Source organism: Micrasema longulum, unplaced genomic scaffold, assembly GCF_059751315.1.
Source record: "Micrasema longulum isolate JH-2025_06_02 unplaced genomic scaffold, ASM5975131v1 h1tg000340l, whole genome shotgun sequence".
NCBI lineage: Eukaryota > Metazoa > Arthropoda > Insecta > Trichoptera > Brachycentridae > Micrasema > Micrasema longulum.
In genome coordinates, this window is record NW_028277543.1 from 544,223 (window position 1) to 562,360 (window position 18,138).

An 18,138-nucleotide genomic window follows, 5' to 3' on the forward strand; every position below is an offset into this window, starting at 1 on the left:
TAACGTTAATCCTGACTTGTGAAAACCTCCTTTTCTATGGTAGGTCGTTTCCATTGAATGTGACCAAAAGATTTATTTTTTCAAAATTCACCCAGAGTGGGGAGTCTACGACTCAATTTTATCAAAAAATGAGTCAACAAATCGCTAAATATTTTTGAGCTTTGCCTGTATTAGTAAATGTAAGTTAAATTGTTATTTAATTTGTACCAAGCATATAAATAAAAATACAGATTGGCTGTTTGTTAGTAAATCTGTGTTGGGTTGCATATGCCTGGGATCTTTTACCTGAAGAATGGTGGCGCGAAGATATGACTTCTGGAGTAATACTTCTAGTAATTTCTTCATTCACCTCGGGAGTGGTCGGTAATGTTCCTGGAGACATCTGAAAGGAGACAAGTTAATGTTAATGCGTGTATGAATTATACTAATTACATAGTCTAAAAAAAACATTCAAGTTTGCTGGTAAAATTCTTGGTGGAGGTTCATTGTAATTTATTACAGAAATAAAATACGAATGATACTTGTTTCCATGTACTGTGTAACACTTCATGGCTTGATGCCCAAAATCCTCTGACTCGGTCAAACCAAGTCATCGAAAGGGTCGCGAGTTTCAAGTTCCTGGGAATTTTACGGAAAATGGCAGCTTTCAAAAAGAGCTGAGAGTGCTGCTAGGAATAGCGGGTGCCAGTAGCGAGCGGTGATTTATTTTATAGGTAATCTACAAAAAAAACATGAATACATTCCTACTTTATAATAATATTTGAAATGGCTAACTTTTCTCGTGGTTCTGAGAACATAATTTCTGTGCTTCAGTTGTTGACAGGAGAAGGTTATTACCAATAATGTATCAAATCAACTCAACAGCTTTGCAATTATTTAGCTATTAATTTAATTTAATTTAGCTTTAGCTATTATTCTACACTATTTTAATAAAACATTAGAACAGCTTCAAAAAGACCAGACGATGGAAGCACATTCTACGAGAGGGCAAACAATGAGAAAGTTCAGTGCTATGGGAAATTGAATATAAAAAATTAAAGCTTCAAATTGTACGATGAAGTTTCTTGAAAATGTATAAAAACGAAATTCTTTAAATGACGAATAGACCAATGATTGTGACGCCACACGGGCAATAATTAAAAAAATTTAAAACTTTGAAAATCACAGGCCTGATAACATGATACATAAAAAAATATATAAAATTTTGTCTTAGGTCGATAGTCTATTAATAAATTTTAAACAATTGAACTTCCTCATTGAGAAGAAAAGAGTTCTAATAGTATGGACATTAGTAAAATCAAATGATATTGTGTTAATGAAGCCAAGTACTATCTGTATGCTCATTATATTATGTCAGTCTGTAGTCCACAATAACTCCTAGAGTTTTCCATTTGGTACTCAAATGATACAGATTTTTCTTTAGATTACAACACCAAGTGCTGAAGAGGCAGCACTACTTTTCTTGGATGGGAAAGTACAGCAGAAAAATACTTTCAACCTCTTCTGGTAAACGGAAAGAAGTTGTCATTGGGACTGACCTGTTTAGTTCTATTCCTTCGGGGTGCTCCGTGTGTGCGTCGCGGGCGGACGGCCATCTTGTGGCGTGCCGCCGAGTGGCTGAGTGGGGCCAGCCCACATTGAGGTTCTGATCCATCGGGATCTGTAATCATAAAAAACAAACGATTCATCATCCATAGCATAAACACTCAATACTCTCGTCTCCAAGATCCGCGGTCTGACCTTTCTTCATACAAACTAATTCTCGCATTTTCTACCTGGATTGTGGAACTAGAGCGATGCTTTTTTACACACTATAGTATAGATATCAACAGTTGGTGTCTCCCCCATATTTGTTTTTTTTTTGTTTTTGATGAATTGTTTTTTTATAGGAGCTAGGACCATCCAAAACCCTTACAAGGGACAAGTTTTACCTGTCGTTTTCGGACGTAGTATATACGATAGCTGATAATATTTATAACTATTTCTGAAAAATGAAGTGTGCTGACACAGTATTTTTTTCAGTAGAAGTAAGTAATTTTTTTTAAAACTGAACTTCCTCATTGTCATGTTATTTTCCCGAGCTCTAGTCTAACTCTGAGAGAATATCTTCAATACATAAAATGCTTTCTTAAAAAAAAAAAAAACAAAAAAAAAAGTAAAAGTTGCAGTACCTTTGTTTACATTTCTAAATATTTCAAACAACAAAGTTTGATAAGTAAAACAAAACGAAGCGTGTGAACAGGTGAACGCACTACAAGTGTACAAGTGTTATCAAGCGGCTGTATAAAGTAAGGTACGTAAGGTAATCTGTTTGTATTACGACATTCAGTCGAAACATCTGATACGCCCATGCCAGCCCGCCCGGTATGTTTGTACAAGAACATTATTTGAACCCACTGTTGATGCAAACCGTACGAAAACAACTAAAAATGAAAGACAATAATACTAATGAATAAATAAAACAATAAAACTTGCGAAAAGTGAAAAATGCGAGCTTATTGACGAAGATTTGTAAAATTGACCGGTTGAATTTTTTAAGTTCGTGTGAATAAATTGCGGTACAGTCAACAGTACAAAAAAATATATGCAAAGGTTTTCTCGTATTTTGAAATTTCCAGTTTCATGTTTCACTTCCATACATAAGTGTTGGGACTAAAACTCCGTTGTGCATTGCCAGTTTAGCTTCGATTGACATTTTTATTAGCAATTACTGTGCTTAGTGCGCCATTTATTTTGTTGCCCCCATTCACTCTCCTTTCAACATCTTTTTCTACTCTTACATCTCTGGAAAACATGCTTCCCAGATACACAAATGTTTCTACTTGTTTGAGACATTCGTTGTTTACATTTATTATGCAGTCAGTAACCTCACTTCCCCTTTCAAATACCATCACTTTTGACTTTCGTTCATCGCCAATTCGCTCTCCAGGCATACGTCATACATTCTAGAGACTATTTTTTGCAAATCCTCGTTGCGGCTGGCTAACACAACTGCATCATCAGCATACAACAAGTGGTAGATTGGTAGATTACGGCTCTTTAAATTTACACTAAACTTTGGTACATTGATATTTATATTAAAACGAAGTATTTAAGTAAAATTAGTTATATCAATGATTTAAAGATAATAAATGGAACTGGAAAATTATAAAAAAAACTGAAACTTTGATTTTAAAAAAGAAATACGAGCACTTTAAATCACACGAATTTTATCCTATTTTTTCTCGAATTAATTTTCTAGGTTAATTTTCTAGGTTAATTTTCTAGGTTAAATTATTATGCCTTCAATAATAATTTCAAAAAAATATTTCAACAAATTTCAATCTTACTCCTGGAAATGAAATCTAGACTTGTCTACAAACATTTCGACATACTTAAAACATTGTTTATTACCTTTAACTTATTATTCTAGACATAATAATTTCGTTTATTACTAAAAGTCGCAGTGGAATACATATAAAAGTAAACTATATTATATAATATGTACAACATATCATGTAAATAAACGCACCAAAATTAAAACGTGTTCTTGGAAAACGATACATAATCTTGACACTGGTAAAAATAACATATAAAAAAAAACACAAGAAGTCTATATAATGGTGTGTAAAAAATCGTGTGTAATTTGGTACAAAATTAGTGAACAAAAGCACAAAGAAATTCGAAAAACTACCGGCGCTTTGCAAACTCGGTATTACACTAAATGACTGAATCTGAAAACTGAGAATTTAAGAGGAACAGAGATACATTATAAATGTTATGACTCGATCGTCTGGACCAAAAAGGACGTCCGTAGTCTGTACTTCATAGTATGATAAGCGAGGTATTTTATTTTCTAGATAAGAACACAAACGAGGTTTTGTTTTGTCTTATCGTATCTAGTTGAGTAATACCAGTTGGTTCTTTTAAAGAAAACGTTTTTATCAATAATTCAATAAGCGTATTCCAGATTCCAGTTGCCTTCTGTACGCCGATGACGCAGTCCTCCTAGCTGACAGCGAAGAGGAACTGCAATCCTTGGTTACAAAGGTTTACGAAGTGTGCAAGGAGAGTGATTTGCTAATGAATGTGCAAAAGTCGAACGTCATGGTCTTTGAAAGAAATGTAACTATGACTGAATGTAAGATTGTAGTAAATGGAGATAGTTTGAAACAGGTCGAAGAATTTGTATATCTGGGTAGTATGTTTACTAGAGATGGAAATATGGACAAGGATATTGAAAGGAGGGTTAGTGCCGGTAACAGAGTTAATGGTGCCTTAAAGTCTGTCGTAGCAAATAAGTGTCTATCGCAAGAGGCTAAATTAGCAGTTCATAATGGAGTTCTGGTACCAACCCTAATGTATGGAAGCGAAGCATGGAGTTGGAAAAAAAGGGACGAAAGTAGACTGAATGCTGTTGAAATGCGATCCCTCAGGCGAATGTGCGGAAAAACAATGTATGATAGGTGCCCTAATGTCGAAATTAGAGCAGAATGCAAGGCTGAGTTAAGCATTATCGACAAAATTAAGAAAGGTCTTTTGCGATGGTTCGGTCATGTGGAGCGAATGAATGATGAAAGAACGGCTAAAAAGATTTATGATGCGAATGTGTCTGGTTGTAGAAGTCGAGGAAGGCCGAGAAAGACATGGCATGATCAAGTACAACAAATTCTTGAAAGTGGTCATGTGAAAAGTCGGAATAATCGACGTGCGTGCATGAGAAGATGTATGAATGTGAAGGAAGCAAAGGAAGTGTGCCAGGACAGAGTGGTGTGGCGTTCTATCCTCTCTGCCTACCCCTCCGGGGTAATGGCGTGATGGTTAGTTAGTTAGTTAGTTAGTTCAGATTCCAGTTTCATTTCTGTGCCGCTCCTATCGGAGGTTGGCGACCATCTCGTGAAACTCCTCTCGATCCTGGGAAATTCTGATGAGCATTGCTGCCTCTGGTAATGCCTGGAGTCTGGACTACCAGAGGCAGCATGATTGAATATGAAATACCACTCCTTTAATTAAAAGTTCATAAAACATATATTGGACAATATTTTTTTTTCTTTCATAGAGTCTTTATTCAATAAAATATACACATTATTACAATATGAATACATTATAAAGAAAACAAAGTATTAAGATATATTTTGTCCCGATAAACTATTAAATAATAGTTTGTCATCGGGTGCTCAGACATAAGTTTTAATTAATAATAAAATAAGAAGAGTATAGACATAATACTGTATACGTAGAAAATAATAAACATAAAAAATAGTTAAAAGAAATATATATATGTTTTTTTTAAAGTAAGAAAATAGAGTAAAATAATACAATTAAAATTAAAGAATTGTAATTTACTTGAATATATTTTAAATATAAGACAAATAATAAAAAACACATATATAAATAGTGTGTGCTCATAAATGTAATCAAAACAAGATAAACAATAAATTAAACAAAGTAAAGTAAATCGAGAATTTCAATTCATATCTACAGAAAAAAAAAATAATAAGAAGAAAATTAAAAGTACATATTAAAATTAAGATCTAAAAAATGTAAATGAAATAAGAAAGAAATAAAATGAAAGAAAAGAATAACACATATTTTATGAATTTTTAAATTTATTATCAGTTTAAAATCATTATCATTAAAAATTCAAGTCAAATTATTTCTACAGAATTAGAAATTAAATAAAACAAAATTTTCAAGTAATTTATTAAGTTACAGACAGAATAAAAACAAATTAATAATCATCATCATCATTCTCTTTCCACACCTAATGGTGCATAGGGCACAGCATTGGTACACCAATTACAGCGTATTTTAATCATTTTTGTTACATGAAGGTAAGACGATCAGTCTGACGCTTCAGGTACCAGTCCAGGGACTATGAAATATTACGGTGTATAAACACCCTTGTAGATTTTATATCGAACATGTCGGGAATCGAACCCGAGACTTCTTGCATGGTAGGCAAACGCGCTGACCATTACACCACGAGGCCGATTAATACCTATTTATAAATTTTATATTTGAAGCAATAACTTTGTGGTTATTCATTATAATAACATAAATAAAAACAAACTTTGTTTTTAATCCTTTTTTTTCTACTGACCGGTTTCAAAGCTATACACAAGCTTCTTTAAGAAGGTATTTTTATAATAGCTTACTAATTTAACTAATATAATAACTATTATATTAGTTAAATATATACATTGATAAAGAAACTAGTATAGCTTTAAAACCGGTGGGTAGAAAAAAAATAGTGGTAAAAAACAAAGTTGTTTTTATTTATTTTATTATTTTATACCTATTTAATTTAAAATAAAATACGATACGGCATGTGTCAGATTTCCAGCCAAAACAGACAAAATGGCGCGACAGTCACGTTATCTACAATTTCCGGTTATTTTCCCGCCAGTATTGCGACTATTACGATAGCTTGCAGCTATCTTCACTCCATGAGGTAAAATACTGCATTTTTTCTGTACGTACTGATATGCATATCTATCCATGCAAAGGCCATATAGTATGTGCTTTAATAAATAAATACATGAACCGTATTTCGCGGACGACAAGACGCATCGGACCATAAGACGCACCCCAATTTTGGTTGAATTTTCAAAATAAAAAAGGGCGTCTTACGGTCCGAAAAATACGTTGTGTACACATTTAAAAAAATTAAAGTTAAGTTTCCTTAAATAAACTTAACTCGTAAATGTGAAACATTCAACATGAATGAACAAGTCTTTCATTCATAAAGAGCTCGCAACCCGCCTAGGAATTGCTGGAGCAACTTTTAACATGATGCGTGTTGTCTGGAACTCTAGTCTATACTCGATCAAAACTCAACTCTTGTATAGTGTCAGTTTTCCTATATGGGTGCGAATCTTGGCACCTTACCGAAGCTCAAAACACCAAACTTCTGAGTTTTGAGAGTAAGTGCTTTAGAAGACATTAGGTATAAGATGGTTCGATTTTATAACTAACATTGAAGTCCGAGAACGGACGCAGCAGCCTCCTATAACGAGCGTCTTAAGGATGCGGCGGTGGTCCTGGCTTGGACACGTGCTGCGCATGCCTCAGGAGAACCTCAACCCAAGTTGCCTCTTCTTTAAACCTGCGGGATCACGCCGTCCTGGAAGGCCGTCAATGACGATCTTTAGACTTTATTCGGCGGAATTAAGGGGCGCTGGATTGACATGGGAAGAAGCGAGAGTGCTGGCTGGCGATAGGGTCTCCTGGAGGCAACTGGTGATGTCCACATGCTCCACTTAGGAGCGGATGTGCAAAAAGAAAGAAAGAAGAACGAGTCTAAATATATTTAACAATCTATAATAGGTACAGAAGAGAACTAACAATCTTGATTCAGAATAACAGAGAATAGACGTTTTATCTTTTTTGCTTTTTATTTCTCGACATCAAATCAAATGCAATTTTACATTCCTACTTTTCTTCATTCATCCTCCACCAATCCCCATCATTTTCCTTCCCACCGTCTCCTCGTTTCGTCCCTATTTATTATAGTTAAATTTCTATGAATAACATTGTTTAATTTTTATATTTAATTACATATAATTCTGTTTTTTATTTTGTTTAAACAGTCGCTTTTTTTTATTAAAATTTAGTGAATACATGTAATTGGATGGCACGCACTAATATTTATAAATAAATGTATAATACTCTCAGTATAAACATTACACTTGTACATTTGTACGTATTCAAAATAAAAAAATATTTAAAAAATAAATAAACGTAAATGAGGCAATGTCACCTTAAGCTTAAGGTTTCACTTGATTTCCAATATATCTAGGTGATTTTCACAAAAATGGCGCTATATAAATTATCCAAACATTATTATTATTATTAATATATTGTGTTGTCTGTAATATGGTGCAATGACATGACATGTTACTTCAAGGCGGTTTGAGAAAGGAAATGTAGAAATTGGTGAAACTGCCAAATATAATACAAGACAAATGCAAGACTAAAAACATACTAATAGGACTGACATACATACTGAACAAAGCCTACATTCAATGTTTCTTTAGTCTTCCTAAATAGCAAATACAAAAATTGACACAATGAATCCTAATTTAGGCATAGATTTTTCATACTCCCATATACGATTATATTAGTTTAGTGTTAAACTCGCATTTTTTTCTAAATTCCGCTTTCCAACTTTCTAGGTTTTGCACATATTTTTTACTGAACATGATTCCTCAATGTTAAGACGAAACGTTGCTGATTTTGCTTAATTAAGAAAATTAAGCTGTTATAAATAAAACGAAATTAGTTATTTATTTATATTTCCCATATCTTGGCAGAGCGAAAATATTTTTTTGCTTTAATTAAAGTTTATTAAGAATTGTGATAATCCAGTAAAGAATGAAAATATGGTAAAGCAGTTTTTAAAGAATAATGTTTTACTGGGGTTCGAATTGTCAGTAGGGTCGCAGTGAGTCACATCTTGCTGGAGGGTGTGATTCTATAAAACGCTGCAAACCCCCAGTTGCATTCCACCGGCAACACTACTGACCAGTCCAATTCGTTAGCGTCCACGTCGCGAACCCCGGGCAATGGGATCACACTCATAACGGTGTGATCACAGCAGATAACGAGAGGATGAAAGGCGAGTTTCTGGCGCCTCGAAACCAGAACCAACCAGCTGAGGGAATCCACCAGAGAAGGCAACGGGAAACCACTCTGGTCATCTTTTCCCAGGAATCACTATGGCGAGTACATCCAACAAGCAGTTGTCCTGGCTGCGGAATATAAAAGTAGCGCAGGATCGAGATGCTTTCGCTGAGGTGATCACCTACGTCAGGGGAACCTGACAAGGCACCGCAAAAAGAAGAATGTTTAACTCGTATTTCGTGTGTAAAAAAATAAATCATACGTATCCTATAGGATACATTGCCAAGAAAAGGGTTGGGGCTGTTTTTTTTCAAAGACGGCAGATAAAACTGGTCGCCTCTAAGGGTTTTTGGATGGACTTAAAATAGTTCCCATTGGTTGCGCCACATGTACTATGTTTATTATGTATTGCACATTTATTAGCTTGCTGCGTTAAATGTATTGCTTCCTACTGAGCCCTAGTGAAAATGTTGTAATTATCCTACTGTGGGTACAATATTTTTCTCTCCAGCCCATTAACAACTGAACTGTCACCGAATGTAAGTGTGATTTGATATTCTCAGCGCGATCGCTAACAATTAATTTTACCTATCAATAAGTCATTCCAATCCACTGTGACGTGTTATCGTATGAATTTATAATCAAGAATCCGATAAGTGCCGATCTGACCACAGGATCTGATAGAACCTGCCGCGAGAGAGAAGTTCAAACATTTAGGTGCCAAGAACTCCAGTAAAAGGCAGATAATTACATTAATTTGTATTGGGGTTCGGTGGCAAAGTAACTGAATATAATATAAAGCAACGCCAAATTTGCGAACCAGTAAAAACCCAATATTCGAGCGTCCATCTGCTATCTGGCGAGCGGCGGGATCACCCATAGTAAATAATGTGTCAAAAAAGAAAACGATAGGGACTCGCCATGGCCAGTGGTAAATATCTATAATGTGTAAACTCACTGCTCTAACGTTGCGTCAGTGTAGATACTAGGTAATTTTATTAAAAATAAAAAAGGTATTCGAAATATTAATCTTAATGATTGTTTTGAAAACTTACCAGAAGTGTCAAGGGTGGATTGAGTGAGATCTCCCCGCGATGATCTGCTCTCGTCCTCAGGATCAGAGCTAGCGGCGCTCAGGAGGGAGCCCTCGCTACAAGAACTCTGTTCAGCTCGACCGCTTCCACGCTGGAACAAAAAATCATACCATTAGCTAAGAAATTTAATTTTACGGAGAACTCAATCTGATATAAATATTCTAATGTAAATATAAGATTTATTTATTTATTTAACTTGAGAGAATGCGCGATCTGACTTTTCTTCGTAAGAAAAAAATCAAGTATAAATATGCCATAGTTTAGGAAATAAATTGCTTTAAAAATCCCAGTTTTATGAGCGGCAGCGCCTTAAGAGGATATGCGACGCAGAGCGGTTTGATAAATAGGTATTTGTATCAATCTCTGCCTAGATAAATCGGCAAAATCAAGGTTTTGTATTCCCGTTTTCTCTTTCCGAAAAGTGAACTGATTTTGAATTTTATAAAAGAAAGAGTATCAAAAATATTTTTTCTGAGTTGGCACGTTTTGCTTTTTTGAAAACAGTTATCATATGTTTATACCGTACGTCTGAAGGCGGCAGATAAAAATGGGCGCTTTTAAGGGTTTTTGGATGGTCCGGTTCCCATAATAAACAATTATCTTGGGAAACATTTTGATAACAAACTTGAATTCAACCATCACATTGACCACATTTTAAAGAAAGCGTCCAAAATCTGTGGATTTATTTTGCAAATATCTAAGCCATTCAAAAGCCCGAAAATTTTAATTACATTGTATAAATCATTTCTTCGTAGTTTGCTTGAATTTAATTCTATAATATGGTATCCTAATTATAATATTCATATAACGCGGATGAATTGGTGCAACATAATTTTTTAAAATCGTTAATATTTAGAATCGGATCAAATACTTTCATAATCAACTATTATGATCGTCTAGAGTACTTTCATATCTTTAGTTTACAATTCAGAAGGATTTCGGCTGGTTTGATATTCTTGCACAAATTAATATCTAACTGTATAGATGCCCATGATATCCTTGCTCAGATAAACCTTAATGTACCTCGCCGTAACTTGCGTACCAATCCTGTCTTTGTTGTGGGAAATTATAAAACTAACATCGGATTCTTTTCCCCTCTGCCAAGGATCCTCAGAACAGTGAACAAAATCTCACTAACGGTACTGTCGATGTGTTCCTACAGCAGGGGCAGGCATTTAAGAAGCAAGCGGTGTTGTCTCTCCTGACTCGCGATTCACATTTATACATTTTGTTAATTTTTTAAGTTAAGTTAACTTAAAGTTAAGTTAACTTTTGTAAATTTCAGTCGATTTTAAGACTTTTTAGATTAAGTATTACTCACTAATGCCAATCTATTAGGGCTTACTTAAGCCTGCTGATTGGCTTTAAAAAAATAAAAAATAAAATATCAGAACAACAAAACGGCAGGACTCGCCAATAGTAAATATATATAACGTGTAAAATTACTGCTCAAGAGCCATAATTTATAATAGTATGTTCGTATGAAGAAAACTCAGACCGCGCGTTTCCTTTTAAGGTTGTTGATTCTCTGATAAAAAGTAGGAAAATCATATGATTTTGCCACTTTAAAACGCCGTTCTTTAAAAATCGCACCATTAAAAAACCAAAGTAAATAAACATTGGATAAAAAATGTAGAAAGAATGCACACAGAAATTGGCTTGCTCACAGTAAAGCAGCAAATGAAATATAATGTAGCAATTTTTATACATACAATAATTAAGGGGATGAATAAAATAAAAACAATACTAAAATTTTACCAACAATATCATACATATGAAATAAGGGATAAAAAAAGATAAGATTACCAATGAGGAGAAAAACAGAATCACAAAACTCATTGTACGAGGGATTGAAGCTGTACAATGAGTTACCTGAAGGAATAAAGGAGATAAAAAAGATCGAAATATTTAAAATTAATTTGAAAAAATAATATGTTATTGAGAAATTTTGATAAAAAAATTGTAATGTTATTAAAGGTGTATATGAATTCTTAAGATGTTATAAACTCACTTAATTAAGCATAAATAAAATAAAATAAATAATTCCCTAAGGTATTTCTTATTTGAAAAATGCCTAAAAGTTATGCTCCTTAAGGATTTTTTCGAATAATATAGTAGGTTTTAAGTTTTTTCTGAAACGTCACTTCACTCTCACATTTCTCTTTTATTAGAAGAGCATTCCATGGGTCATTCATATCATAAAATCGGTCACAAAATTTTCAAAATGCATGGATAAATTTAACATGAAAACAAAATAAAACGCAAAAGTCCATGCGATTTTTTTACATCATTAAATTTAATTTACCATTTTTCTTAGCGACTGCCAATTTTGGGCCAAACATTTTAACAACTCGGGACAGACCTTACGATACATTAATTGGTGACGGTTTAAATAAAAATGAACAAACCTTTCTCCTAAGTGGAACAGGAGGTGCAGTAGTGTTAGCTCCAAGTTCTTCTGTATAATTTTGCACACACAGCATTTTGATCACGGCACTTAATCACAAATTACTATGTTTAGCATTTTAATTTAGTCAAATTAAACCCTATTGAGAAAGATAAACATTTCACCGTTCAGGAAAAGTTCTCACCGTTTTTCGAGAAATTTACATATTTTTATTTTATTTATTTATTCATACAAATACGTACATATTACAAAAAAAAATAATAACGTATCCCAAACTCTACGAGGCCAAGGGCCCTGTGTAGAGTCGGGATACTACAGCATGGAAAGTGGAGGCACGTACATAATTAAATAATAGCAAAATTAAAATAGAATATTACTACATAAACATAAATATATTTCAAAGGGCATCTAGACAACACGCGTATATAAATCTATGCAATATCTCGCAGCAGTCTCCAGCAATGGTCTCTTCCCTTAGACAAAATTCAGACTTATACACTCTTCTGAAAATGGATTTCGTTTTGGAGAACTTAATATGTTCAACAAGGACATTGAACACTCTTGGGGCCACAAAAGAGAAATTCCTCTGAGCAAACGTCGTACGTGTTTTAGGAATTAAATAATTCAAATTACAGGAAAACCTCGTAGGAGCATTCTGCTGGGATCTACTCTTGTAGCCGCATGACCAGAAATGTGTCAATGACTCTTTAAAAAAAATTGTCTAATATCCAGTGCCTTCATGAATTGAGGCCGTCAGCGTAAAAGTGGCCTAACCCTCAATTTTTTATATCCTGACTTACCTACAACAAATTATTTCAAACATGTTCAAATTTAATGCAAAACCAGCCTATCCTTGTTTCAGTTATCCTTGTTTAACAAGAATTTCTGATACAAAGATAGGCTGGTTTTGCATTAAATTTTAGCACGTTTTAAATCATTTGTAGTAGGTACGTCGGGATATGAAAAATTGAGGGTTATGCCACTTTTACGCTGACGGCCTCAATTGGAACAATGTCTCAGATGGAAATGTGTCTCAGAATTGTTGCCATATGCGTATTCTACCTTAAAAACCTATCAATTTTAACGCTCAGGTATTTGATATTTGTAGCTGGACCCGGATTACAATGAAAAGTAAACAGAATTATCTTCAAGTGTCTATAAAGTAAAATTGAATTTTCCGTGCAAAAATATGATCTCTGTAGAAAAGTTCAAAACATATTCGTCGGTAACAAAATGAACTTGTTTAGAAAAAAAAAACATTAAAATATATATACAAAAGTATACAATAGCTCACAATTACAGTTAAATTTACAGTGTTCATGCATTCGCGCAGTCGCAGATCGTAAAGGTAGAATAACATTGTTCTTGCGTGTTGTGGAGTGGTGTGTTGGGGAACTATCTGGCGCGAATCGCTTTTATAGGTATTGTACAGGGAGAATTACATTGCTCTAGTGAGTTGTGCCACGACACAACACACTACAGCAATGTAATTCTGCTCATACAATATCCATAGATCCAAACAAGCGCCGTGGCGCAGTTGGTTAGACGGCTAACTGTGAAACTGGCGTCGCTGGTTCGATTCCCGCCAGTTGCAAAAGAAAAATCCAAGAGAGTTTTTTTCTCGATTGGTCTGGGTGTTGTGGTGTATTTTTCATTACCTCCTTCCATATCCCCTCTATCCCACCTTCTGACAAGCCTCAAAATAGAGGCTTAGCGGGTTATTTCTTTTTTAAAAAAACACACCATTGTACAACACGTCATAACAATGTAATTTTAACTTAATTGTTGCCATGAAAGCAAATTATCATAAATGAGGAAGTTCAGTGCAACAGGAAAATTGAAAAAAAATGTTTTCTTACGCGCGGTAAAAATTAGAGTATTTAATTGTACGGTGAAATTTCTTAAAAATGTCTGAAAAAAAATTATAAAAATGAACGACGTCACCAGTTCTCCGAAACGTTCTACAATGGCAGAGTGTTGTGATACATTTCTGGTTACCGGAAAGCCAACCCAACAATAAGGACAACTCACCGTAGAGAACTTGTGACGTCACAGGCGGAGTAATTTCAAAAACACAAAACTTTTTTTAAAAAATCATAGCGCTGATAATACAATACATACAAATATTTTCGGCTTAATTTGATAGTCTATTAAAAAATAAATAAATAAAAAAAACGCAGAACTTCCTCATTGGACACAAATGTTACAAATTTCGATGGAAAATTCGAATACAGCCGATCAAAAAATTATAAATAGGTTCTTAACATCTTGTAACGATTATGTGATTGATATTCACATTAAAATTATTAATGTAGCGTAAATGTACTGGAAACAATGGCGTGCACAAAATTGCAAGTTTGATTGCAATATTTATTATTCTGGTTTAACGAGCTTAGTTTCAAAATATTGGCCGAAGGTGCTGGAGTGTGAATGTGATTCTCATTTCTCAATATATGGAAAAAAAAATTGTTGCGTTAACTGTGCTCTTGTTAACATAAGAGAAAGAAGTCCACCTCGGAATTCATTACCGAGGTAGAGGTACTAGAGAGGATTGAAATGAAACATTAAAAGTATCTATGTAGGCTTCAGGGGCGAATTGTCCAGATAAGCGATTATGCATGGCTTACCACTATATTTGACTTTCGATAATAATGTTTCATAGTAACTATGTTTATTTTTATTATTATTATTATTTTTTTTTTTTTATTTTTTTTTTTTGCACCACAACAGGCCAGGAGGCCCAATTACAGTGGTGAATTACATCACAGAACACCCAGACTTGAGACAAATCACATTTTAATTTTTGTGTTCTCACCGGGAATCGAACCCGGAACCTTCCGTCTGTGAGTCAAGCGTCTTGACCACTACACCACGGAGGCCGCCAATTTATGGGAAAATAAATAAAATAATTATTATTTATCATAAATCACCGCCACCGTTTATATCTTACTACTAAAAAATCTATTAAACTAGCCGATTACTTCAGCTTAATCCTCCATGCTGAAGAAATAATGAAGAAATTAGGAACAGAACCAGAATAACGGAAATTATGGATCGCGTAGTAGGACTGAAGTGGCGATGGGCGGGACATGTTGCGAGACAAGGCCCCACAAGATGGACCCCTAAAATTTTAAAATGGAGACCTTGGGAGAATAAGCGAGGTTTCGGAAGACCTTAAAAAAGATAATCCGAGGACATACTTGCTGTAGGGGGTAAAAATTGGCTGCAAGTAGCAACTGACCGAGAAAAGTGGAAGAATATGGCCTATATCCAGCAGTGGAGAACAGAAGGCTGAAGAAGAAGAAGAATCCTCCATACGAAAAAGTAAACTATATTTTACATCTTTAACCTAGTCGCGTTTTTTCAGTAATAAAAGAAGCTCGCGGATTACAAATATTTTTGAAGACTCTACTTGGAAACTTGTATTTCGAACATTATTTCCGAAGGACTATTTTTATTTGATAGGATACGGTTGACATATTACGTATCACATAGGACATGAGGCGTTCGAAGTAGCTGATTTTTGCATTATTAATTTTAAATGGAATCGGCCAGTGCTCGGTGTTGACATTGTAATCATAATGGAAATATCTGCTGAATTTAATAGTAATATTTTTTAGTAAACTTTTGTACAAGTATTGTATTAAAACAGTGTAGAATAAAGCTTCGTATATCGCAAAATTAATAATAATGGTTGTATGAGTTGATTTCCACAGGACCACGGAAAAATAGCCATTTATAATTATATTACTTATATATTATGAACTTATATGTAGGTACAAATAAATGAACATGTTTTGTAGATTACCTATAAAATAAATCACTACTCGCCACTGGTAGACTAACATTAAAAATAACATTGATTTAAAATTATTGTAATTAAGGTTCTCCAGCATCTTTTAGAACATTTATTACCCTAATTTAAAAAAAAAATATGTAACAAAGTAAAAAATCCGTGACCCTTTAATAGAAATCCCGAAAAAAATATTACTCATTTTTAGAGTCATTGAGCTTTTTTTTGAGATTTTCTTTTATTTTGGTAACAAATCCAAAAAATACATTGTAAAAAAGATTCAGTGATAAAATAATCCGCTTTTTTAATTGGTACTACTAAAATAGTAATAACTACAACTAGGTAACTTCAAAAACAGAATTTTCAATGTACAACTTGTGCAACTTGTGCGTGGTATAGCAGGTAACGGAAAGATTATTAATTTTAAATTGAATGTGCACATTGAATTTAAAAGAAATAGTAATTTAGCTGCTAGTTTAGTTGATCTTCCCATAAATAGTGATCATGCAAAGTTGCGGTTTTGCATTTAATCCGGATTGTGGTCCTGTGGCTAGTGTCTCGGACTCACGGACCAAAGGTCCGTGGTTCGAATCCCACTCTACCCCAACTCGATTCCATTTTCTAATAGTGAGTTATTTACAACTCGTTGAAAATGGCCCTCAAAATTAAATATTTGGGTAAATCATAAGAACGCAAATATTTCTTTTTTCTTTAAAAAAAAAAAAAAAAATCCCTTCACTAGGTAACTTCTAAAAAATCTTCGTCATCTCTATTTATTGTAATATTTCAATATGTTGCAACAGAGGGAGAAAACATTTTCGAGAAGGGAATATGGAAGTCTAGGCATTTACAGGGCTTACGACCTGTCATTGGCTGGCTTAAGTGGACACTTTACACACTGTGTTACATACACCATTCTGCCTATGTTTATAATATGCAATGTAATATTTTATGTCAACCATGTCGGGAATCGAACCCGAGGCCTCTTGCTTGGCAGGCAAACGCGCTGACCATCACATCACGAGGCCGACAAAATAAAATAATATTCGACCCATTAAGCACCCATATTGTGAAAAATATTGTTATGCAGCAAATTATTCTCCTATTTTTTCTGGTATTCAGATATGCAAATGCATTACAAAACGCACATGGTTAATGGAGCTGTTAACCCAGTAGAACTGTGTTCCTCACACGCAAGTTACTAGTGTCAAGTCTTATGCCATAACTACATGCATATTACGCGTTAATTTTATTTTTTTTTATAAAAAGATATATACATGAGTTGTTATTTTTAATTTTTTTTTTTTTTTACGCCTCCACTCGTTTTGAGTTGTTATTATTTACTCAAATATTTAAATTTTCGGACCATTTCCTAAAAGTCGTAAATAACTTGTGCTGGAAAAATGGAAATCGAGTTGTGGTAGAGTGGGATTTGCACCTGAGACCTTCGGTCCGTGAGTCCACAATACAACCACGGGACCAAAACCGTGTTTACATAATTTTTTTCATAATATTTCAATCATGTATTAAATTGCAATCATAAAATTAAAAAGCACACCAACGTATTATAATATTATTAATACAATTTCCACAACAAGTATCTAAAGATATAAAACTATAAAGCTTTATTAATTATCTCACAATACATACATGTACGGGGGGTATCTCAATAAATACTTACTTTGTTATCAATTTTTCCGAACTTCAAATATAATTACTAAAATTCCTCATTACCTATTAAACACAGCCTTGCCCTTAACTATTGATTTTTACCACAGTTATGATTAATGTACATGCTATGTATTTAATGTATATGTATAGTTCATAAGATTATTTTTATTTTTTACTTAAGCACCTTGAATTATAAAACTATATAAGGAGATTCAATCCATCTAATCTTCACATTCGTTTGAAAATGCCCTAACAAGGCGAAACAATTGTCACGAAATTTTTATTTTGATACAAATTTTTACATTACAAAGTTTTTATACAAATTTTGGTACAAATAAAATAAAGTATTCAGGTTATTCAAGTATTTCAAATCAGTGTTTGATTTCTTATAATAATAATAATAATGTTTGGATAATTTATATGGCGCCATTTTTGTGAAAATCATTTATATTATTAGTTTAAATATGGGATTCTACAAAATAAACCCCAAATCAATCAATAGATTTCTTTATATTTAAATTTTCACTTCAAGGCTAATTTCGCTGCTCTGTCAACTAGGCAAACAATAC

The 18,138-nt window shown here is 33.7% G+C and overlaps 1 protein-coding gene across 3 annotated transcripts in view; it reads right to left on the minus strand.

Moving 5' to 3' along the window:
* The window catches only part of LOC148282315 (uncharacterized), a 346,468-nt gene that overhangs the window by 11,957 nt on the left and 316,373 nt on the right, over positions 1–18,138 (minus strand). For 2 of the 3 annotated variants that reach the window (XM_088225237.1, XM_088225239.1), the window contains exons 7-9: positions 9,660–9,789; positions 1,539–1,660; positions 286–382 (exon numbers count right to left, since the gene is read on the minus strand). In XM_088225237.1, the coding sequence (XP_088081363.1) occupies positions 286–382; positions 1,539–1,660; positions 9,660–9,789 (349 nt within the window). Of the gene's footprint in view, positions 1–285; positions 383–1,538; positions 1,661–9,659; positions 9,790–12,106; positions 12,245–18,138 lie in introns of all 3 variants that reach the window. The other variant, XM_088225238.1, reaches the window with a different exon arrangement.